At 54.5% G+C, this 24093-nt stretch overlaps 1 protein-coding gene across 1 annotated transcript in view; it reads right to left on the reverse strand.

The window, feature by feature from the left end:
- Positions 1–339: 339 nt before the first annotated feature.
- The window catches only part of LOC145340424 (histone-lysine N-methyltransferase SETDB1-like), a gene marked incomplete at its 3' end in the record, with an annotated part of 33300 nt that continues 9546 nt past the window's right edge, over positions 340–24093 (reverse strand). The window contains 12 exon segments of the mRNA XM_080184894.1: positions 340–509; positions 1664–1780; positions 2649–3251; positions 5226–5393; positions 7199–7364; positions 10454–10580; positions 12839–13029; positions 14628–14701; positions 19216–19417; positions 21985–22127; positions 22129–22246; positions 22981–23113. Of these exon segments, the coding sequence (XP_080041020.1) occupies positions 340–509; positions 1664–1780; positions 2649–3251; positions 5226–5393; positions 7199–7364; positions 10454–10580; positions 12839–13029; positions 14628–14701; positions 19216–19417; positions 21985–22127; positions 22129–22246; positions 22981–23113 (2212 nt within the window).

Here is a 24093-nt window from a genome sequence, read left to right on the forward strand (position 1 = left end):
CAGGCAGTCCGGGGGAAGCAGGTCGCCAGGACGAGTGGGTTACCTGCGACGGAGCCAGTGGCTGCACGGCTGGGCTGGCCAGGGGTTTACCCCCGGGCTGGAGGGTGGATTTACCGCTCCCCCCGGGGCTGGCAAGGGACGGAGGGCGGATTTACCCCACCCCCCCCCCCCCCCCCCGGGGCTGACAAGGGACGGAGGGCGGATTTACCCCACCCCCCTGGGGCTGACAAGGGACGGAGGGCGGATTTACCCCCCCCCCCCTCCCCGGGGCTGGCAAGGGACGGAGGGCGGATTTACCCCACCCCCCCGGGGCTGGCAAGGGACGGAGGGCGGATTTACCTGCGTAAATACAGACGAACGAGCCCTTGGCAATGTCGTCCAGACACCGGATGCCCCAGCCTTTGTTCTGCGTCTTGAAGAGTTGGAGTCGGACCTGCAAACCGTGCTGCACCAATCGGTTAGTGCACATCCCAACGTTACACCGGCACCGCTTGTTACATTCATATATCCTGAGGGGGAGAGGGAGAGGGGGCGGAAAAAGGCAGAGAGAGAGAGAGAGAGAGAGAGACACAGAGATGGTGGGGGGGGGAGCGGGTGGAATGGAGGAGAGAGATTAAGCTAGTAACATGTGGAGTCTCACAGCACAGCAGCCCATCCTGTCTGTGTGGGCTTTGACAGAACTGTCCAATTAATCCCCCTCCCTCTCTCCCCCATCGCTTCAGTGGGTAATAAATTTTTGGCTTTGCCAATGACACCCTGTGAATGGATCACAAAAAAAAAAGCTCCTGTAAATTTCCCCATTTGGAAAGTTCCTAATGAACCTGTGCCCTTTGGACACTAAGGGGGCAATTTAGCATGGCCAATCCACCCTAACCTACACATCTTTGGACACTAAGGGACAATTTAGCATGGCCAATCCACCCTAATCTACACATCTTTGGACACTAAGGGACAAATTAGCACGGCCAATCCACCCTAACCTACACATCTTTGGGCACTAAGGGACAATTTAGCACAGCCAATCCACCCTAATCTACACATCTTTGGACACTAAGGGACAATTTAGCACGGCCAATCCACCCTAATCTACACATCTTTGGGCACTAAGGGACAATTTAGCATGGCCAATCCACCCTAATCTACACATCTTTGGGCACTAAGGGACAATTTAGCATGGCCAATCCACCCTAATCTACACATCTTTGGGCACTAAGGGACAATTTAGCATGGCCAATCCACCCTAACCTGCACATCTTTGGACGCTAAGGGACAATTTAGCATGGCCAATCCATCTAACCCAGACATCTTTGGATGCTAAGGGACAATTTAGCATGGCCAATCCACCCTAACCTTCACATCTTTGGACACTAAAGGGGCAATTTAACTCAAGGAGCCCCCTGTTACACAGGCAGAAGTCTATCGCATTCATGTTGTCTCTTTATTAGGGATATACGGATAGATCCATCTGTCTGGGTAGTTTCCTCACACTCCTGCCGTAACCTCCCCCCACCCCCTAACCTCGTTAATCTCCTACACAGTTTCAAGTTTCCCCACACTGTTACGCTGCAAGAAAACACGGGTAGTTTCCTTCGACGATGGCTCCAGGAAGAGGTTGGGGGGGGCGGGGGGAGGAGCGACTACCTCCTGCGTCTCCGTCACTTACCCCGTGGGCAGACACTCGTCCAGACGTTTGTTCTGATAGCCGGCGCTGGAATTGAGCTGACCGCCAGGGTTACAGGCGGTTGCTTGCATGGTGAGCTGCAGACAGGCGCACTTCGACCTGTGAGAAGAAAAAAACACCAGCGGCAGCAGAGCTTCAGTCAGGGCTGGAAGTGGAACCAGGTCTCCGAAGGAAATGGGTCACAGGGCAGCGAGATTAAAGCCATCCAGGCCAACGACCGGCAGTCAATGGCGGAGCGGCCCCCCCCCACCCAAAAGACACGGAAGCCGCAATGTCTGACAGACCCCAAGGACGGTGGTGGTCCCCAAGTACAGAGTGACGCCAACGGCCGAACGGCCAATGATGGATTAACCAATGACGGGGGTGGCGCCAATGACTGACTAGCCAATGACAGGCTGGCGCCAATGATGGATTAGCCAATGACGGGCTGGCGCCAATGACTGACTGGCGCCAACGATTGATTAGCCAATGATGGGCTGGCGCCAGTGACTGACTAGCCAATGACAGGCTGGCGCCAATGATGGATTAGTCAATGACGGGCTGGTGCCAATGACTGACTAGCCAATGACTGATTGGCGCCAATGATTGATTAGCCAATGATTGATTAGCCAATGATTGATTAGCCAATGACGGGGCTGGTACCAATGACTGACTAGCCAATGACTGATTGGTGCCAATGATGGCTGGCACCAATGACTGATAGCCAATGACGGGGGGGCGGGGGGGGGGGGGGGTGGTGTGGTGGCGCCAACAACGACCGATTAGCCAATGATGGACTAGCCCCGTTTTACAGTTCACTTATTTGTGTCACGAGTCGGCTTACATTAACACCGCAATGAAGTTACTGTGAAAATCCCCCTAGGTCGCCACACTCCTGTTCGGGTTACGCCGAGGGAGAATTTAGCGCGGCCGATCCACCCTAACCGGCACGTCTTTTGGAGTTTGGGGGGGTGGGGTGGGGGGTCACCTGTCCTTGCAGCCGTCGGTGCAGTCGCAGCCCACCAGGAACTCGGGGTTGGAGTTGATGAAGACGCCCTCTCCCGGGATGCGTTCCTTGCTGTAGGCCACCTGGGGCGGGGGGGTGCTGTCGATCTCGTTGACGCAGGAGAGCGGCACGTCCTCCTTGCCACGGGTGATGTCCCGGATGTAGTAGAAGGGCTTCTGCGGCTGGAACTTGCGGTCCACCAGCACGTAGGGGTCGAAGCAGAACATCTCCAGGTAGAGGAAGTCCCCCCGGGTGCTGGCCAGGTAGCGCTCCACCTCCTCCATGTTGCGCAGGCTGAGTCCGCACGGCCCCTTGTACACCACGTGGAAGGACATCTTGCGGTTGATCTTGCGGCGGGCTGTCATGCGGCGGAAGCCGTACAGCAGGGGCACCAGCATGGGGTTGCGGCCCCGGTACTGGCCCCGGCTCGCCGACTGGGGGCGGGCCAGGCAGCCCGGCTGGCACTTGTGCGCCACGTAGAACAGCTTCTCGCTGGGAGCCTTGTAGGGCACCTCCACCGGCATCCGCTCGTCCACCACCTCCGAGGGCGGCAGGGGGGCTCCAGGCTCCGGGGCGCCTCCCAGCCTGCGAGGAAAGCACAGGAGGGAGTGAGGGAAACGAATGAAGAAGAAGGAGGGAAACGAATGAAGAAGAAGGAGGGAAACGAATGAAGAAGAAGGAGGGAAACGAATGAAGAAGAAGGAGGGAAACGAATGAAGAAGAAGGAGGGAAGCGAATGAAGAAGAAGGAGGGAAACGAATGAAGAAGAAGGAGGGAAACGAATGAAGAAGAAGGAGGGAAACGAATGAAGAAGAAGGAGGGAAACGAATGAAGAAGAAGGAGGGAAACGAATGAAGAAGAAGGAGGGAAACGAATGAAGAAGAAGGAGGGAAACGAATGAAGAAGAAGGAGGGAAACGAATGAAGAAGAAGGAGGGAAACGAATGAAGAAGAAGGAGGGAAACGAATGAAGAAGAAGGAGGGAAACGAATGAAGAAGAAGGAGGGAAACGAATGAAGAAGAAGGAGGGAAACGAATGAAGAAGAAGGAGGGAAACAAATGAAGAAGAAGGAGGGAAACAAATGAAGAAGAAGGAGGGAAACAAATGAAGAAGAAGGAGGGAAACGAATGAAGGAGGAGGGAAACGAATGAAGGAGGAGGGAAATGAATGAAGGAGGGAGGGAAATGAATGAAGGAGGGAGGGAAATGAATGAAGAAGGGAGGGAAATGAATGAAGAAGGGAGGGAGGGAGGGAAGGAGAGAGGGAGGGAAACGAATGAGGGAGGGAGGGAGGGAGGGAATGAGGGACCATTCAGTCTGCTGACGGTCTGCATTGGGATAGCACCCAGGACTCGCAACCCACAGACCCTTCCCCGACATCGAGCGAGCCCCACGGCGAGGAGATATTCAGCAATCGGGAGTTCAGTCGAAGTGGTTGACGCCAAGGGGCGACTTTAGGTGGCGGTGCGAGCAGGGTCGACACACCAGGGCCAGAGGGAGATCCAACCCTCCTCCCCTCTGGGCCCAGAGGGAGGGGGACGGGCACACCCTCAGGCCAGGGGAAATGGGGGGAGAAAGAGAGAGAGAGAGAGAGAGAGAGAGAGAGAGAGAGAGCGAGAGAGCGTGAGAGGCCACACACGAGGGTGAGGGACGGGGGGCTACCGCACATGAGGGCAAGAGAGGGAGGGACCATGCACGAGGGCGAGAGGGGGAGAAGGAAGGGACCAGGTGTTGGGGGGCCCCACACACGAGAGACAGACAGACAGAGACAGAGAGGGCCACACACGAGGCACGCGAGGGTGAGGGGGGGGGGGGGGACGACACGAGGGGGCGACAGGGTTTGGGGTCTGCAAGACCAATCTAGCTGGGAATGCAAGTGGCGGGAAGTCAGCAAAGAGATATGGACAGGTTAAGCGAGTAGGTAACAGGATGGACTGTATGGTCTATTCCTGCCCCTATTGATTGTGTAGGCCGGAATTGGAGGAGGTTACAGAGATAGGGAGGGGGGTGTAGGGGGCTGGAGGAGGTTACAGAGATAGGGAGGGGGGTGTAGGGGGCTGGAGGAGGTTACAGAGATAGGGAGGGGGATGTAGGGGGCTGGAGGAGGTTACAGAGATAGGGAGGGGGTGTAGGGGGCTGGAGGAGGTTACAGAGATAGGGAGGGGGTGTAGGGGGCTGGAGGAGGTTACAGAGATAGGGAGGGGGGTGTAGGGGGCTGGAGGAGGTTACAGAGATAGGGAGGGGGGTGTAGGGGGCTGGAGGAGGTTACAGAGATAGGGAGGGGGTGTAGGGGGCTGGAGGAGGTTACAGAGCTAGGGAGGGGGGTGTAGGGGGCTGGGGTACAATTGGGAGCTGCTCTGTCTCTCAGGGATTGTGGTCACTGAACCGGTGTCTCTTTCCCTGGTCTGGCACCAGCTGCTATGCCAGTTGGCACTCCGGTGAAGGGTACCAGCACACGCAGGGCGCCGGTTTACCCGTGTAGACGGCAGCCAGAGCCACGTGGCTGACTAACAGCCCACCTTCCGAGCTCTCTCCCACCCCGTCCCGGACGCTCGCCTACCTGAACGGCTGGGTTCCTGCGGGTTTGCCGGCTGGTGGCACCTCGCCGGCACTGGCTGGGTCCTGGGCACCCGCTGACTCTGCTGCCCGGGGGGGCAGGATGAGGGGCCGAAAGGCCGTGCTCTTCTTAGCCACCTGCTTCCTGGACTGCGCCAAGCTTCCCAGACTCCTGTGGAGAGGGAGCGAGAGAGTGAGTGAATGTGAGAGACACAGAGGGAGGGGGAGACACAGAGGGAGGGGGAGACACAGAGGGAGGGGGAGACACAGAGGGAGGGGGAGTGCAAGAAAGAGAAAAGGAGGGAGGGAGGAAGAGTGTGAGAGAGAGGGAGGGTGTGAATGTGTGTGTGTGTGTGAGACAGAGAGAGAGAGAGAGAGAGAGAGAGAGAGAGTGTGAGAGAGAGAGAGAGAGAGTGTGAGACAGAGAGAGAGAGAGAGAGAGTGTGTGAGACAGAGAGAGTGTGTGAGACAGAGAGAGAGAGGGAGTGAGTGAGTGAGTGAGGAGAGACAGAAAGAGAGTGTGAGAGAGGGAGGAGGAGTTGGAAAGGAAGAGCTGAGAGCATCAAAGAACACAAACAAAAATTACAACACCTCTTCCGCAAGTTCAAAGGGCAAAGAGAAACCTTTGGCCATATCCCAGATGGTCCATCCTTTACCTCGGAATCAGGACGCTAGAGAACGCTGACAGTGCAGGACATTACCCAGCCCATCGAGTCAGCACGACTCTCAGGCACAGCATAGGGAGGGGGCCTTGGTGAGATGGTTTATTGACCTATTAATCCATCTAACCCGCACATCTTTGGACACTAAGGGGCAATTTAGCATGGCCAATCCATCCCCCCTGGCAAAGACATGGGGCTGATACAAGGGAAAAGAGATGGAGGCAGACTTTTTAATTTTATCCATCTGTGGGACACGGGCATCGCTGGCTGGTCCAGCATTTATTACCCATCCCTAGTTGCCCCTTGGAGGGGCAGTTGAGAGTCGACCACATTGCTGTGTTGCTCTGGAGTCACATGCAGGCCAGACCGGGGTAAGGACGGCAGATTTCCTTCCCTAAAGGGAACCAGATGGGTTTTTCCGACAATGGGTCGTCAGTAGATTCTTAATTCCAGGTATTTTTTATTGAATTCTAATTCCACCATCTGCCGTGGCGGGATTCGAACCCGGGTCCCCCTGAAGATTAGCTGGAGTTTCTGGATTAATAATCTAACCATAACACCACTAGGATATCGGTTTCCTCTTCTAGGGTCACTGTCTGTGTGGAGTCTGCACTTTCTCCCCTATGTCTGCGTTGGTTTCTTCCGGGTGCTCTGGTTTCCTTTGAATGATGTGCAGGTTAGGGTGGATTGGCCATGCTAAATTGTCCCTCAGTGTCCAAAGATGTGTAGGTTAGGGTGGATTGGCCATGCTAAATTGCGCCTTAGTGTCCAAAGATGTACAGGTTAGGTGGATTGGCCATGCTAAATTGTCCCTTAGTGTCCAAAGATGTGCGGGTTAGGGTGGATTGGCCATGCTAAATTGTCCCTTAGTGTCCAAAGATGTGCGGGTTAGGGTGGATTGGCCATGCTAAATTGACCCTTAGTGTCCAAAGATGTGCGGGTTAGGGTGGATTGGCCATGCTAAGTTCTCCCTCAATGTACCCAAACAGGAGTGTGGCGACTAGGGGATTTTCACACTAACTTCATTGCGGTGTTAACGTAAGCTGACTTGTGGGACACAAATCAGGTTGTGTGGGGTGGGGGAGCGGTGGGACTGTGGGTTGCCCTTGCAAAGAGCCGGCAGGGACACGATGACCCCTCCATCAGCACTGCGACCTTGCTGAGATTTGCCGCCCAGTCCTGGTCCTTTTGCCAATCAAATCAACCGTCGTCACCCTGGCACCCTCCGGCTCCCAGGCGCCTGGCCGATGGAACCACTACACCACCACCACCACCCCGCCCCCTCCCCCCCCCCCCCCCCCCGCGGTAAACTTACTCTGTCTTGTCCACCGGCGACTGGGGTTGCGGTGGGAAAGCCGGCGGAGGAAAGGGCTGCTGGTGGGCCGAGGGAGGTTGCGTCGGGAGCAGCGGCTGCGGGTTCTGCGTGGTGATGGTCAGGTCCTGCGTGTACTGCACCACTGGACCCTTCGTGCGGACGGCACCTTGTTGCAGAGGGAGAGAGAAAAAAAAAAAATCGGACAATCGCGTTACTGTGGGGGGGGGGACTCGCCGCGTTGCCTGTATCTTCAATCCCACTCCCCTCATGCGAGCTGTAGTTCTGGGAAGGAGGAGGCCATTCAGCCCTTCCAGCCAAGACCTGATCGTGGCTGTCCATCAAATTCAATATCCTGACTCCCCCCCTCTTCCCACCCAAATCCCCTTAGCCCCAAGAAACATAGAAGGTAGGAGCAGGAAGAGGCCATTCGATCATGGCTGATCCACCAACTCAATAGCCTCATCCTGCTTTCTCCCCATAACCTTTGATCCCGTTCGCCCCCCAGTGCTCTATCCAGCTGCCTCTTGAATACATTCCATGTTTTGGCATCAACTCCTTCCTGTGGGAATGAATTCCACAGGCTCACCGGGTGAAGAAATGTCTCCTCACCTCCCTCCTAAATGGTCTACCCCCAGTCCTCAGACTGTGACCCCCTGGTTCTGGACTCCCCCCACCATCCTCCCTGCATCCACCCTGTCCAGTCCTGTTAGAATTGTATAAATCTCTGTGAGATCTCCACCCTCGTTTGTCTGAACTCCAGTGAAAACAACTCTAAACCTGGTCAATCTCTCCTCGTACATCAGTCCCGCCGTCCCCGGAATCAGCCTGGTAAACCTTCACTGCACTCCCTCGAGAGCAAGAACATCCTTCCTCACAAAAGGAGACAAAGCAGTGTGCGCACAATGCTCCAGGTGTGGCCTCACCAGGCAGAAGAGTGATATCTAATTTCTTCTTGCGGTCACACAAACATTTTGGCCTCAGCTACTTTCTGTGGGAGTGAATTCCACACATTCCCCACCCTCTGGGTGAAGAAATTTCCCCTCACCTCAGTCCCTAAAAGGTTTACCCCTTATCCTCAAACTCTGACCCCCCCCCCTAGTTCTGGACTTCCCCCACTATCAGGAACATTCTTTCTGAATCTAACCCTGTTAGAATTTTATAAGTTTCTATCAGATCCCCTCTCCCTCTTCTAAACTCCAGTGAATATAATCCTAACCCACTCAGTCTCTCCTCATAGGACAGACCTGCCACCCCAGGAATCAGCCTGGGAAACCCTCGCTGCGCTCCCTCTATAGCAAGGAACATCCTTCCTCAGATAAGGAGACCAAAACTGCGCACAATACTCCAGGCGTGGCCTCACCAACGCCCTGTACAATTGCAGCAAAACATCCCTATCCCTAAACTCAAATCCTCTTGCTCTGAAGGCCAACATACCATGTGCCTTCTTTACTGCCTGCTGTACCTGCACGCTTGCTTTCAGTGTATCCACTGACTCCGTCTACACTTCCCGCTGCCTCGGGGAAAAGCAGCCGGCATAATCAAGGACCCCCCCCCCCCACACACACACCCCGGACATTCTCTCTTCCACCTTCTTCCATCGGGAAAAAGATACAAAAGTCTGAGGTCCCGTACCGACCGACTCAAGAACAGCTTCTTCCCTGCTGCTGTCAGACTTTTGAATGGACCCACCTCGCATTAAGTTGATCTTTCGCTACACCCTCGCTGTGACTGTAACACTACATTCTGCACCCTCTCCTTTCCTTCTCCACTCTGTACTCTATGAATGGTATGCTTTGTCTGTAGCGCACAAGAAACAATACTTTTCACTGTATCCCAATACACGTGACAATAATAAATCGAATCTATGTACTCTATGAATGGTATGCTTTGTCTGTATAGCGTGCAAGAAACAATACTTTTCACTGTATCCCAATACATGTGACAACAGAATCATAGAATCCCAACAGTGCAGAAGGAGGCCATTCAGCCCATCAAGTCTGCACCAACCACAATCCCAGCCCAGGCCCTATTCCCATAACCCCACACATTTATCCTGCTAATCCCCCTGACACCAAGGGGCAATTTAAAATGGCCAATCCACTTAACCTGCACACAGCACAGACAGCATAGCATAGCATAGGCACAGTAGCACAGTGGGTCAGCACTGCTGCTTCACAGCACCAGGGACCCGGCTTCGATTCCCAGCGTGGGTCACTGTCTGTGTGGAGTCTGTCTGCACATTCTCCCCGTGTCTGCGTGGGTCTCCTCCGGGTGCTCCGGTTTCCTCCCACAGTCTGAAAGCAGTGCTGGTTAGGGTGCGTTGACCCAAATAGGCACCGGACTGTGGCGACCAGGAAAATTTCACAGTAACTTCATTGTAGTGTTAATGTAAGCCTACTTCTGACTAATAAACGCATAAACTTTAACTTCTTTTGGGCACCAAGGGACAATTTAGCATGGCCAATCCACCCTAACCTTCACATCTTTGGACACTAAGGGGCAATTTAGCATGGTCAATCCACCCTAACCTACACATCTTTGGACACTAAGGGGCAATTTAGCATGGCCAATCCACCCTAACCCGCACATCTTTGGACACTAAGGGGCAATTTAGCATGGTCAATCCACCCTAACCTACACATCTTTGGACACTAAGGGGCAATTTAGCATGGCCAATCCACCCTAACCCGCACATCTTTGGACACTAAGGGGCAATTTAGCATGGTCAATCCACCCTAACCTACACATCTTTGGACACTAAGGGGCAATTTAGCATGGCCAATCCACCCTAACCTACACATCTTTGGACACTAAGGGGCAATTTAGCATGGCCAATCCACCCTAACCTGCACATCTTTGGACACTAAGGGGCAATTTAGCATGGCCAATCCACCTAACCTACACATCCTTAGACACTAAGGGGCAATTTAGATTGGCCAATGCATCTAATCAGCACGCCTTTCAGACTGTGGGAGAAAACCGGAGCACCTGGAGGAAACCCACGCAGACATGGGGAGAACGTGCAAACTCCACATAGATAGTGACCCAAGTCCTAGAATTGAACCCGGGTCCCTGGCGCTGTGAGGCAGCAGTGCTAACCCCACTGTGCCTTGTTGTCTGAAAGATAATAATAAATCAAATAACTAAATCCCTCCCGATCCCTGTTTCGAACCTCCCCGAATTCCTCCTTTTGCGCCCCCCCCCCCCCATTCCCCCTTCTCCCCGCGGACCCTCAGCGGGGACGGGGCCACTCACCAACATTGGGCCGTGTCCGCTGCTGCCCGCTCTGCCCTCCCTGCCTGTAGGCAGTGGTCATCTTCAGGTTGAACATGGGCTCCAGGCGCGTCGAGCCGCGGTAAATCCATTCGCAGCGCTTATCGTCCTTCAGCGAGAGGGAAGACAGACAGAAGGAAAAACAGCAAAAAAATACCTTCCCGGGGTGGGGCGAGAAAACAGGCTGTCGGAGGGGGGGGGGGGAGAAAGAAAGGTGACGTCCCCTGGGCAGAACGATGCCCGGCGGCACCGAGACGCCCGCCAGTCACACTACCGCGCCAGTGCTCCTGGGTGCGATTCCCACCCCTCTCATTCCAGGGACGCAGTCCAACACTGCCGGGGGTGGGGGGTGGGGGTGGGGGCAAGATAAGAGGGCAATTATCTCTAGGATGACAGAGCAGAAGCAGGAATCGTGAACCACACAATCTGGATGCTTTATCGAGTCTGCACTGGCTCCCCCGAAAGTCCCCTCCACCCGATTCCCAGATCCCTGCACATTTACCACAGCCAATCCACCCTAACCTGCACATCTTTGGACACTAAGGGGCAATTTAGCACGGCCAATCCACCCTAACCTACACATCTTTGGACACTAAGGGACAATTTAGCATGACCAATCCACCCTAACCTGCACATCTTTGGATACTAAGGGGCAATTTAGCATGACCAATCCACCCTAACCTGCACATCTTTGGATACTAAGGGACAATTTAGCATGGCCAATCCACCCTAACCTACACATCTTTGGACTAAGGGACAATTTACCACGGCCAATCCACCCTAACCTACACATCTTTGGACTAAGGGGCAATTTAGCATGGCCAATCCACCCTAACCTACAACAAGGAGAGAAAATGCTGGAAAATCTCAGGAGGTCTGGCAGAACATGCAGACTCCGAGTGACCCAAGCTGGGAATTGAACCCGGGTCCCTAGCGCTGTGAAAACCACTGTGCCTTGTTGTCTGAAAGATAATTAATAATAATAAGTTAAATAAATAAATTCCTCCTGACCTCCGTTTCAAACCTTCCTCAACTCCCCTCCTGCCGCTCCCCTCCGCGGGCGTTCAGTGATGGTGGGGGGGAGTGGGGGCATGGTCAATCCTCCTAACCTGCACATCTTTGGACACCAAGGGAGAATTTAGCACGGCCAATCCACCCTAACCTGCACATCTTTCAGATAGTGGGAGGGAACCAGAGCACCCAGAGGAAATCCACGCAGACGCGAGGAGTGGCTGCGCTTGCCGGGCTGTCCGAGGGTCAGCGCCCGGGGAGTGCCAGGTTTTGTGAGCCTTTGTTGATCTCAAAAGCGATCAACAAGCGCAAGAAGACCTGAACCCTGAAGGATGCTTCAGAGAATGAGGAGATAGAGTCTACATCGAGAATGGTTTCTTTTCCCAGGCTTGTTGGTATCTAACTTTATCCATCTAACTAAAAACAATGTTTAGTTAAAGTTCAGTACATGAGTTAGTACCAGGCGTGTTAATTAATTGAACTGCTATCCTTGTTCATCAAACGCTTGGAAGGTATTTCAATTAAAGGCAATTAGTATTTTGCATTCTCGTCTCTCCTACTAATGGAGACGTCTTGTAGATAAGGTTGTTAAGAAGGCATACGGTGTCTTGGCGTTTATTGGTAGGGGGGTTGAATTTAGGAGTCGCAGTGTCATGTTGCAACTGTACAAGACTCTGGTGCGGCCGCACTTGGAGTATTGTGTGCAGTTCTGGTCCCCACATTATAGGAAGGATGTGGAGGCTTTGGAGAGGGTGCAGAGGAGGTTTACCAGGATGTTGCCTGGTATGGGGGGGGAGGTCCTATGAGGAGAGACTGAGGGATTTGGGGTTGTTTTCGTTAGAAAGAAGGCGGCTAAGAGGGGACCTTATTGAAACATATAAGATGATTAGAGGTTTAGATAGGGTGGACAGTGATAGCCTTTTTCCTCGGATGGAGAAATCTAGCACGAGGGGGCATGGCTTTAAATTAAGGGGCGGTAGATATAGGACGGATGTCAGGGGTAGGTTCTTTACCCAGAGGGTGGTGAGGGATTGGAATGCCCTGCCTGCTGCAGTTGTAAATGCGCCTAGTTTGGGGGCGTTTAAGAGATCCGTGGATAGGTTTATGGATGGAAAGGGATTGGTTTAGGTTAGAGGGTCATTGTTTTTTAACTGGTCGGCGCAACATGGTGGGCCGAAGGGCCTGTTCTGCGCTGTAATGTTCTATGTTCTATCTTCCCCATATCCACTCTATCCAGGCCTTTCAGTATTCTGTAAGTTTAAGTGAGAACACCCCCCCTCCGCCCCCTGCCCACTGCTCCATCCAGTGCAGAGCCTCGGACGCTCCTCACCATGCCTCCCACCAGAAGCAGCTTACCAGAAAGAGGATCTTGACCAAGCTGCCGTCCACCTCCTCAACCCTGGACTTCCACCAGGTGCCCTCCCACTCGGTCTTGATCTGCTGCCCGTTCTTCAGCAGCACCATGGGCCTGTTGGGGTAGGCGGTGATGTACTCCTCGATGAAGTCCCGGCAAGAGACATCCTCGATGTCCTCCCAGGTCTTGGTCACTGCGTTGGGGGTTCGGGGGGAAGAAGGGGGCAGGCATTACCAGCTGGCCGAGACCCGACACCCACGTTCCCCCCCTCCACCCCACCCCAACCTCCGCTCGGAGCGCCTCCTCAAATGTGACCCCCCTGTCCTGCCCCCTTTAGACCCGGCCAACCAGTAGCATGTCCGCTACGACACTATAGTTAAGAAAGCCCCACCAACACCTCTACTTTCTCAGAAGACTAAGGAAATTTGACACGTCCGCTACGACTCTCACCATAAGACATAGCAGCACAATGAGGCCACTCGGCCCATCAAGCCTGCTCCCCCATTCAATCATGGCTGATATTTTTCTCATCCCCCCATTCTCCTGCCTTTTCCCCATAACCCCTGATCCCCTTATTAATCAGGAACCTATCTATCTCTGTCTTAAAGACACTCAGTGACCCGGCCTCCTCCGCGGCAAAGAGTTCCACAGATTCCCCACTCTCTGGCTGAAGAAATTCCTCCCCGTCTCTGTTTTAAAGGATCGTCCCTTTAGCCTGAGGTTGTGCCCCCTCTGGTTCTAGTTTTTCCTACTAGTGGAAACATCCTCTCCACGTCCACTCTATCCAGGGCCTCGCAGTATCCTGTAAGTTTCAATAAGATCCCCCTCCCACCATCCTTCTAAACTCCAACGAGTACAGACCCAGAGTCCTCAACCCGTTCCTCATCCGACAAGCTCTTCATTCCAGGGATCATTCTTGTGAACCTCCTCTGGACCCTTTCCAAGGCCCGGCACATCCTTCCTTAGATACGGGGCCCAAAACTGCTCACAATTCTCCAAATGGGGTCTGACCAGAGCCTTATACAGCCTCAGAAGTCCATCCCTGCTCTTGTATTCTAGCCCTCTCGACGTGAATGCTAACATTGCATTTGCCTTCCTCACTGCCGACTGAACCTGCACGTTAACCTTAAGAGAATCTTGAACCGGGACTCCCAAATCCCTTTGTGTTTCTGATTTCCGAATTCTATCCCCATTTAGAAAATAGCCCCTGCCTCCATTCCTCCTTCCAAGGTGAATAACCTCACACTTTTCCACAGTGTATTCCATCTGCTACTTCTTTGCCCACTCTCCTAACCTGTCCAAGTCCTTCTGCAACCCCCCTCTTCCCTCAACACTACCTGCCCCTCACCAATTCTTAGATGCACGATAGAAAGCATCCTTTCCGGGTGTATTTTTCTTTTTATCCATTCCTGGGCCACCGGCGTCGCAGGCTGGGTCCAGCGTTCATTGCCCCATCCCTAGTCGCCCCTTGGAGGGGCAGTTGAGAGTCAACCACATTGCTGTGTGGCTCTGGAGTCACATGTAGGCCAGACCGGGGTAAGGACGGCAGATTTCCTTCCCTAAAGGGAACCAGATGGGTTTTCCTGACAATGGGTCATCAGCAGATTCTTATTTCCAGGTTTTTTTTTCCAAAGTGAATTCAAATTCCACCACCTGCCGTGATGGGATCTGAACCCGGGACCCCCAGCCAGCGATGCCCATGTCCCAGGAATGAATAAAAAAAAAACCCCACCCCCATGCCACAATCAAAGACTCTCCGAAACCATTCCTACTTTAGGATAAGGAACTCACGTGGTCTGCAGATGGGATAGAGCTCCGACAGGCTAACGTAGGAAGCGTAGCCATCATCGAAAAAGATGAGGAACCTGGGAAGGGAAGGGGAAACCAGGGATTAACGCAACAGAGCAGCAGTTTTCAACTAAGTCTCCAGGATAATGTCCAGTTAATGGTAGGGCACTGGGGGAGAGAGTTACAGAACAAAGAGATCTCGGGGTACAGGTTCATAGCTCCTTGAAAGTGGAGTCACAGGTGGACAGAGTGGTGAAGAAGGCATTCGGCATGCTTGGTTTCATCGGTCAGGACATTGAATACAGGAGTTGGGACGTCTTGTTGAAGCTGTACAAGACATTGGTAAGGCCACACTTGGAATACTGTGTACAGTTCTGGTCACCCTATTATAGAAAGGATATTATTAAACTAGAAAGAGTGCAGAAAAGATTTACTAGGATGCTACTGGGACTTGATGGTTTGAGTTATAAGGAGAAGCTGGATAGACTGGGACTTTTATCTCTGGAGCGAAGGAGGCAGAGGGGTGATCTTATAGAGGTCTATAAAATAATGAGGGGCACAGATCAGCTAGATAGTCAATATCTTTTCCCCAAAGGTAGGGGAGTCTAAAACTAGAGGGCGTCGGTTTAAGGTGAAAGGGGAGATATGTAAAAGTGTGCAGAGGGGCAATTTTTTCCCCACACAGAGGGTGGTGAGTGTCTGGAACGAGCTGCCAGAGGTAGTAGTAGAGGCGGGTACAATTGTGTCTTTTAAAAAAGCATTTAGACAATTACATGGGTACAATGGGCCAAAAGGCCTGTCTCCTTGCCATAAACCTCTATGACTCCATAAATAACACAGGTAATACTGATGTATATACAGGTCCTGGAGGAGATGTTGGGGCTGGAGGAGGTTACAGAGATAGGGACGGGGGCGTAGGGGGTTACAGAGATAGGGACGGGGGCGTAGGGGGTTACAGAGATAGGGACGGGGGCGTAGGGGGTTACAGAGATAGGGACGGGGGCGTAGGGGGTTACAGAGATAGGGACGGGGGCGTATGTGCAGAGATAGGGAGGGGAGCCTTGGTGAGTTGCTGCAGTGTGTGTTGTAGACGGTTCACACGGCAGCCACCGTGCATCAGTGGCGGAGGGAGTGAATGTTCGTGGTCAGCGTGTCGATCGAGTGGGACTGCTTTGTCCTTGGGTTCTGAGAGTCCCAACAGGGCAAAAGGAGACCATTCGGCCCATCGAGCCTGCATTGAAAATTATCCCAACCAAGCCGTATCCCCGAACCTCGTGCATTAATCCCGCTAGTCCCCCGACACTAAGGGGCAACTTAGCATGGCCAATCCACCTAACAACTACGTTATTCGGTCTGTGGGAGGAAACCCACGCAGACATGAGTGGAATGTGCAGACTCCACACAGACAGTGACCCCAACCCAGAATTGAACTCAGATCCCTGGCACTGTGAGGCAGCAGTGCTAATCCACTGTGCCGCCCAGCTGCACTCATCCAGGGCAAGTGGAGAGTGTTCCACCACACGTGTGTGCTTGCAGTGTGTGGATACAGCATAGAAAACGGCCTCGGGGTGTCCGTGCCTCGCTCACTGGCTGACACTCAGGGTTATGTGTCTGGTGGCAGCCTCCCTTGGCGCCTGCTCTCAGCAGACCCACAGCTGTCCGTGGCTCTGACAATAACTCACTTGTGAGAGAGTGCCAACTAATACATCCCAGCTATAAACAAGACGCACTGGGGGGACTGCCAGGAGGTGGAAAAATAGACCAGTACGTCAGGCTAACATCGACCGCAGGACACGTGTTGGCCTGTGGGTCCCTCGTAGATCACTCAGCAAACAGATTCTCCAGCGGCAGAGACCTGGTGCTGAGGGAGCGCCGCACCACGGGAGGGTCAGTGCCGAGGGGCATTGTCTGCCCTCCTAGGTGGGTATAGAAAGACCCAAAAGACCACAGGAGGGGCTGGGGAGGAGGCCCACTCAATGCCACTGTCCAACATTCGCCCTCAAGCAGACATGAGCATTTCCTACAAGTTAGATTACACTGGGAAAATATACGTCATTGGCTGTGCAGAGCTTTGCAGAGTTCTGGGGCAGGAAAGGTGCTAGAGAAAAGCAGGTAATTCTTGTTGTTTGGAACCTGTTCCTTTTACCAGCCAGCGCAGTGTGCTCCATTCTGTGCTGTCGCTGGCATCAGAGACGACAGACAAGCACAACGAACTCACTTCCATCAACTCATCATCGTTAACCACATCACAACTGTGACACACTGCGCCCTTGTGTTACAAAGCTCACAGTGCTCCCAACATACACCACCCCAACACCCCCTATCTCTGTAACCTCCTCTAGCCCCCTGCGCCTCCCTCCCTATCTCTGTAACCTCCTCCAGCCCCCACAGCCCCCTCGCTATCTCTGTAACCTCCTCCAGCCCCCTACACCGCCTCCCTATCTCTGTAACCTGCACCAGCTCCCTACACCCCCCTCCCTATCTCTGTAACCTCCTCCAGCCCCCTACACCCCCTCCCTATCTCTGTAACCTGCACCAGCTCCCTACACCCCCCTCCCTATCTCTGTAACCTGCACCAGCTCCCTACACCCCCCTCCCTATCTCTGTAACCTGCACCAGCTCCCTACACCCCCCTCCCTATCTCTGTAACCTGCACCAGCTCCCTACACCCCCCTCCCTATCTCTGTAACCTCCTCCAGCCCCCTACACCCCCTCCCTATCTCTGTAACCTGCACCAGCTCCCTACACCCCCCTCCCTATCTCTGTAACCTCCTCCAGCCCCCTACACCCCCTCCCTATCTCTGTAATCTCCTCCAGCCCCCTACATTCCCTCCCTATCTCTGTAACCTCCTCTAGCCCCCTACACCTCCCTCCCTATCTCTGTAACCTCCTCCAGCACCCTACACCCTCTCCCTATCCCTGTAACCTCCTCCAGCCCCCTACACCCTCTCCCTATCCCTGTAACCTCCTTCAGCCCCCTCTCTATCCATGTAACCTCCTCCAGCCCCCTACACCCCCTCCTTTATCTCTAACCTCCTCCAGCCCCCTACACCCCCTCTCTATCCACGTAACCTTCTCCAGCCCCTCCCTACCTCTGTAACCTCTTCCAGTTCCTACACCCCCCTCCCTATCCCTGTAACCTTCTCCAGGCCCTACATCCCCCCATCTCTGTAACCCCCTCCTTATCTCTGCAAGCTCCTCCTGCCCCTACACCCCCTCCCTATCTCTCCACCATTCTCTCTCTCTCTCCCTCTTAAGGCTGTGAAGGGTATGGGCAGAACATAAGAAATAGGAGCAGGAGTAGGCCATCTAGCCCTTCGAGCCTGCCCCGCCATTCAATAAGATCATGGCTGATCTAATAGTGGATCAGTTCCACTTTCCCGCTTTCTCCCCATAACCCTTAATTCCCCTGTCTATCATAAACCTATCTACCCGTGACTTAAATATATTTAGCGAGGTAGCCTCCACCACTTCAATGGGCAGAGAATTCCAGAGATTCACCACCCTCTGAGAGAAGTAGTTCCTCCTCAACTCTGTTCCAAACTTACTCCCCCCCTCCTTATTGAGGCTGTGCCCTCTAGTTCTGGTTTCCTTTCTAAGGGTGAACAGGGGGAGGATTTTCACGCAGAGAGTGGTGGGAGCCTGGAACGCACTGCCAGAAGAGGTGGTGGAAGGGGGCCCACTAGTAACATTTAAGAGGCATCTGGATGGGGACCTGCATAGCGGGATATGGACCAAGGAAGGAGAGGAAGGGGTGGGCATCATGATCGACACGGGCTTGGAAGGCTGTAGGGAATGCTGTACCTTTCTCGGCTCCCCTTGTTTGAGGCGAGAGTCACGAAGGGACGTAGTTTTAGGGTAAAGGGGCAGGAGGGGGAATTGGAGTTAAAGAAATATCCACTCAGAGGATGGTGGGGATACACTTGTAAAGGCAATGGGAAATTTAGCATGGCCAGCACGCCTAAAGGACAAAGAACAAAAACAGCCCGGGAAACAGGCCCAAGCCGCCATTTTAACATTACCGGTCTCCCCCTCCACCCATGACCCTTATCTACTGTTTTATGGCCATCCACATTGGGGGAAACTAATTTGGGGACAACGTATTACTTCCAATCAGCCTAATAGCACATCTTTGGGGTGTGGGAGGAAACCGGAGCACCCGGAGAAAACCCATGCAGGCACGGGGAGAATGCGCAAACTCCCGCAGACGCCGGCCCAAATCCACGTGTCTGCACAGCAAACAGCGATAGTCACCGAGCTGTCGTGTGGCCTAACCGGGGGAGGAAACCGGAGCACCCAGGGGCAGACACGGGGAGACACTCCGCACAGACAGTGACCCGAGCCGGGAATCGAACCCGGGACCCTGGAGCCGTGAGGCAGCAGCGCCAACCCATCACATCCTTCCTCCGTCTCTCTCGACTCCAAGGAGATCAAAGCCCGGCTTCTGCAGCACCTAATCTTGCGTCTAGGATTTCCCACCACCCCGGGGGGTGGGAAAGATTGGGCCAGTGGGCGAATAATCCAGAGGCCCCGGGGGCGTTGTTGCTGGACGCGACGGCGACAGACCCGGGTGGGTGGCGGGCGTACTCACCGGGTCTTGTTTTTGTTGTTGGGGGTTTCGGCCACGATCCCCGCGTACAGCCACACCGAGTTGCCGTCCTTGTACTTGGCCACCACCCTGCTGCCCACCATCAGCCGGTCAGCCGCGGGGTGGTAGTCGTACGCGATGTGGTTCCCCGACAGCAAGCTCTTGCCCTTGTTGTCGAATTTCACTTTGTACTTGTTGGCGTTGCCTGGTTCCGAGGCAGAAAACAAAAAACAGGTGAACTTTATCGTCCTCGTGTCTCTCGGACGCGCTACCCGCCGCTGAAGTCGGGTTTGGGAGCAGAGTGGGTCCGGTTAAGGTGCTCTGTCAGAGGCTTGATGGGCCGAATGGCCTCCTTCTGCACCAACGGGATGCCATTTGGCCCTGTCCCCTCACTCAAACCAGCCTCCCATCCTCAACTCTTGCTTTCTCGGAAGGCAAAGGAAATTTGGCATGTCCGCTACAACTCCAACCAAGGGCAAGTAGATGGGGTCAAGAGCTTCAGGTTCCTAGATGTTCAGATCACCAACCTGTCCTGGCTCCCCCCCACGCCGACACTATAGTTAAGAAAGCCCCACCAACGCCTCTACTTTCTCGGAAGACTAAGGAAATTTGTCATGTCCGCTGCGACTCTCACCAACTTTTACAGATGCCCCATAGAAAGCATTCTTTCTGGATGTAACACAGCTTGGTCTGGGCTCCTGCTCTGCCCAAGACTGCAAGGAACTACAAGTCATGGATGTAGCTCAGTCCCAGCCAGCCCCCCATCCATTGACTCTGTCTATACTTCCCGCTGCCTCGGGAAAAGCATGATGTAGAGATGCCGGCGTTGGACTGGGGTAAACACAGTAAGGAGTCTCACAACACCAGGTTTAAGTCCAACCAGGAAAAGCAGCCAGCATAATCAAGGACCCCCCCCCGCCACGCACCCCGGACATTCTCTCTTCCACCTTCTTCCGTCGGGGAAAAAGATACAAAAGTCTGAGGTCCCGTACCGACCGACTCAAGGACAGCTTCTTCCCTGCTGCTGTCAGACTTTTGAATGGACCTACCTCACATTGAGTTGATCATTCTCTACACCCTCGCTGTGACTGTAACACTACATTCTGCACCCTCTCCTTTCCTTCTCTATGAACGGCATGCTTTGCGTAACACGCAGGAAACAATACTCTTCACTGCATCCCAATAGATTTGATTTATTATTGTCAAATGTATGTGCTCTATGAACGGTATGCTTTGTCTGTATAGTGCGCAAGAAACAATACTTTTCACTGTGTCCCAATACATGTGACAATCAAATCAAAATTAGTTTGAACTTATTTTTTTAATTAGAGTCACAAGTAGACTTACATTAACACTGCAATGAAGTTACTGTAAAAATCCCCCAGTCACCACACTCCGGCGCCTGTTCGGGTATAGAGGGAGAATATAGAATGGTCAGATCAACCTAACCAGCACGTCTTTAGACTGTGGGAGGAAACCGGAGCACCCGGAGGAGACATGGGGAGAGAATGTGCAGTCTTCGCACACACAGTGGCGCAGTCCGGGAATGGAACCCGGGTCCCTGGCACTGTGAGGCAGCAGTGCTAACCCGCTGTGCCACCCTTGAGGGAAAACAACGCTGATTCCTGGGATGGCAGCTCTGTCATATGAGGAGAGGCTGAGTGGGTTCGGATTATATTCACTGGAGTTTAGAAGAGGGAGAGGGGATCTGATAGAAACTTATAAAATTCTAACAGGGTTAGATTCAGAAAGAATGTTCCCGATGGTGGGGGGGGGGGGGGGGGGAGTCCAGAACTAGGGGGGGGGTCAGAGTTTGAGGATAAGGGGTAAACCTTTTAGGGACTGAGGTGAGGGGAAATTTCTTCACCCAGAGGGTGGGGAATGTGTGGAATTCACTCCCACAGAAAGTAGTCGAGGACAAAGCATTGTGTGATTGGGAGAAGGAATTAGATATCGCTCTGGGGGCTAAAGGGATCGAGGGGTATGGGGGGGGGGGCGTGTGGAGAACATAAGAAATAGGAGCAGGAGTAGGCCATCTGGCCCTTCGAGCCTGCCCCGCCATTCAATAAGATCATGGCTGATCTGTCACTGCTCAGTTCCACTTTCCCGCCCTCTCCCCATAACCCTTAATCCCCTCTCTTATCAAAAACCCATCAACCCGCGTCTTAAAAATATTTAGCGAGGCAGCCTCCACCACTTCAACGGGCAGAGAATTCCAGAGATTCACCACCCTTTGAGTGAAGAAGTTCCTCCTCAACTCCGTTCTAAACCGCCCCCCTTTTATCTTGAGGCTGTGCCCCCTAGTCCTACTGTCTTTTTTGAGCGGGAAGAGTCTCTCCACCTCTATCCTATCCATCCCATTCGTCATCTTATACGTCTCAATGAGATCTCCCCTCATTCTTCTAAACTCTAACGAGTACAAGCCTAGTTTATTCAGCCTCTCCTCATAGCTCAACCCCCTCAACTCCGGTATCAGCCTAGTAAACCTCCTCTGCACTCCCTCCAGGGCCAAAATATCCTTGCGCAGGTGCGGCGCCCAAAACTGCACACAGTACTCCAGCTGCGGCCTCACCAATGCCCTATACAGCTGCAGCAAGACCTCCCTACTTTTATATTCAATCCCCCTCGCTATGAAGGCCTCTTCCTGCACCGTGGAGACTCTACGATTGCGAGCCATCGCTCGAGTCGGAGTGGGGGGCAGAGAGGAGGGGGAATTCGCCGCCGCAATGTGACACTGCTAGCTCGATGGTCGTTGCGGCGAGGGACACTTACCCGTGGTGACGATGGTGATGAGTGTCCCCTTGTGCCAGGTCTTGGTCCGTTTCTTGCCCAGGATCCGCATGCCCTTGAACAGGTCGCCGTCCTTCACCACCTCTCCGTCCTCCACCACCGTGCTGCTGGGCTGCTGCGGGCCGGGCGGGGGCCTGGGGAGCCGGGAGCCGGCCCGCACGGGGATGGGTGCTGCAGGTAGACGAGAGGGTGGAGGTGGGGGAGGAGGGCACGGAGAAGCCGGGCTGCCCACTCCTGTCGGCGTCTACGGGAATCAGAGACAGAGAGAGAGAGAGAGAGAGAGAGAGAGAGGTCAGCACAAAGCGCTGAGGGAGTGCCGCGCCGCTGGGAGGGGAGGGTCCGCGCCCAGGGAGCGCAGCTGGGAGGGGAGGGGAGGGTCCGCACCCAGGGAGCGCCACGCCGCTGGGAGGGGAGGGTCAGCGCCCAGGGAGCGCTGCTTGGAGGGGAGGGGAGGGGAGGGGAGGGGAGGGTCCGCGCCCAGGGAGCGCCGCTGGGAGGGGAGGGTCCGTGCCCAGGGAGCGCAGCTGGGAGGGGAGGGGAGGGTCCGCGCCCAGGGAGCGCCACGCCGCTGGGAGGGGAGGGGAGGGTCAGCGCCCAGGGAGCGCTGCTGGGAGGGGAGGGGAGGGGAGGGGAGGGGAGGGGAGGGGAGGGGAGGGGAGGGGAGGGGAGGGGAGGGGAGGGTCCGCGCCCAGGGAGCGCCACGCTGCCGGGAGGGGAGGGGAGGGTCCGCGCCCAGGGAGTGCCGCGACGCCAGGAAGGGAGGGGAGGGTCTGCGCCCAGGGAGTGCCGCGACGCCAGGAAGGGAGGGGAGGGTCTGCGCCCAGGGAGCGCCACGCTGCCGGGAGGGGAGGGGAGGGGAGGGTCAGCGCCGAGCCGCAGGAGGGTCAGCGCCGAGGGAGGGCGGGCGCTGGCTGTAGGCGGTTGCTCTCACGTCCTGGGGAGGGCCAAGAAGGTGCGGTGTCTGTCCCGGGGACCCACCTAGTTGTGCACCGGCAGCTCGGAGTAGGCCTGAGGCTGGGGGAGCCGTGCTCGCTGGCTTCCTGGAAACCGCCTCCACAAACTTCTGAACATCCCGGGCGGATTTCCGCATTGCAGCCATCGCATCCCGCAGCTAATGGAGGGAGACAGAGAGGGAGACAGAGAGGGAGACAGAGAGGGAGACAGAGAGGGAGACAGTTATACTAATTCAGACTCTGCATCCTGTCCTGAGCAGGCTGGGTGAGGTGTTGCAGATCAACCGTGACATCCCACGACCCTTGTTCTCAACCCCCTCTGCCCCTCCCTCCCTCCCCCTCTCCCCTGCCCACCCCTCCCTCTCTGTCTCTCTCTCCCCCCTCCCCACCCTTCCCTCTCGCCACCCCCCCGAAGCCTCCGGTGACTGTCCCTTTGCCAGCAGCGGCAAGGGGAAAACCCAAGGGCTAGGAGCCCAATTAGGCCATTCGGCCCATCGAGTCTCTGCCGCCACGTTTCTCAGCCCCGTTCTCCCCGTAACCTTTGACCACCACCCCTCACCGCCCCCCCCCCCTCCCCGCCATTACCCGTCAAGAACCTGTCTATCTATTTTCAGAGTCCTCAGCCCATTCCTCATCCGACAAGCTCTTCATTCCAGGGATCGTTCTTGTGAACCTCCTCTGCACCCTCTCCGAGGCCAAGGACAGCAGAAGGGTGTCAGCCCAGTCAGTTCCCAATGGAATTCTTCACCAGTTTAACTGGAAATAACTTGGGTACATCCCTGATGGTACAGGACTCCTATCTTAGGCTCCGACTTACCACTTATTTCATTTATTAGTGTCACAAGTCGGCTTACATTAACACCGCAATCAAGCTACTGTGAAAATCCCCTCAGTCACCACACTCCAGCGCCTATTCCGGTACACTAAGGGACAACTTAGCATGGCCAATCCCCCTAACCTACACATCTTTGGACACTAAGGGGCAATTTAGCATGGCCAATCCACCCTAACCTACACATCTTTGGACACTGAGGGACAACTTAGCATGGCCAATCCACCTAACCTACACATCTTTGGACACTAAGGGACAACTTAGCATGGCCAATCCCCCTAACCTACACATCTTTGGACACTAAGG

This window comes from Carcharhinus amblyrhynchos, unplaced genomic scaffold, assembly GCF_965287045.1.
Source record: "Carcharhinus amblyrhynchos unplaced genomic scaffold, sCarAmb.v2.hapA chromosome_1001, whole genome shotgun sequence".
Lineage (NCBI taxonomy): Eukaryota > Metazoa > Chordata > Chondrichthyes > Carcharhiniformes > Carcharhinidae > Carcharhinus > Carcharhinus amblyrhynchos.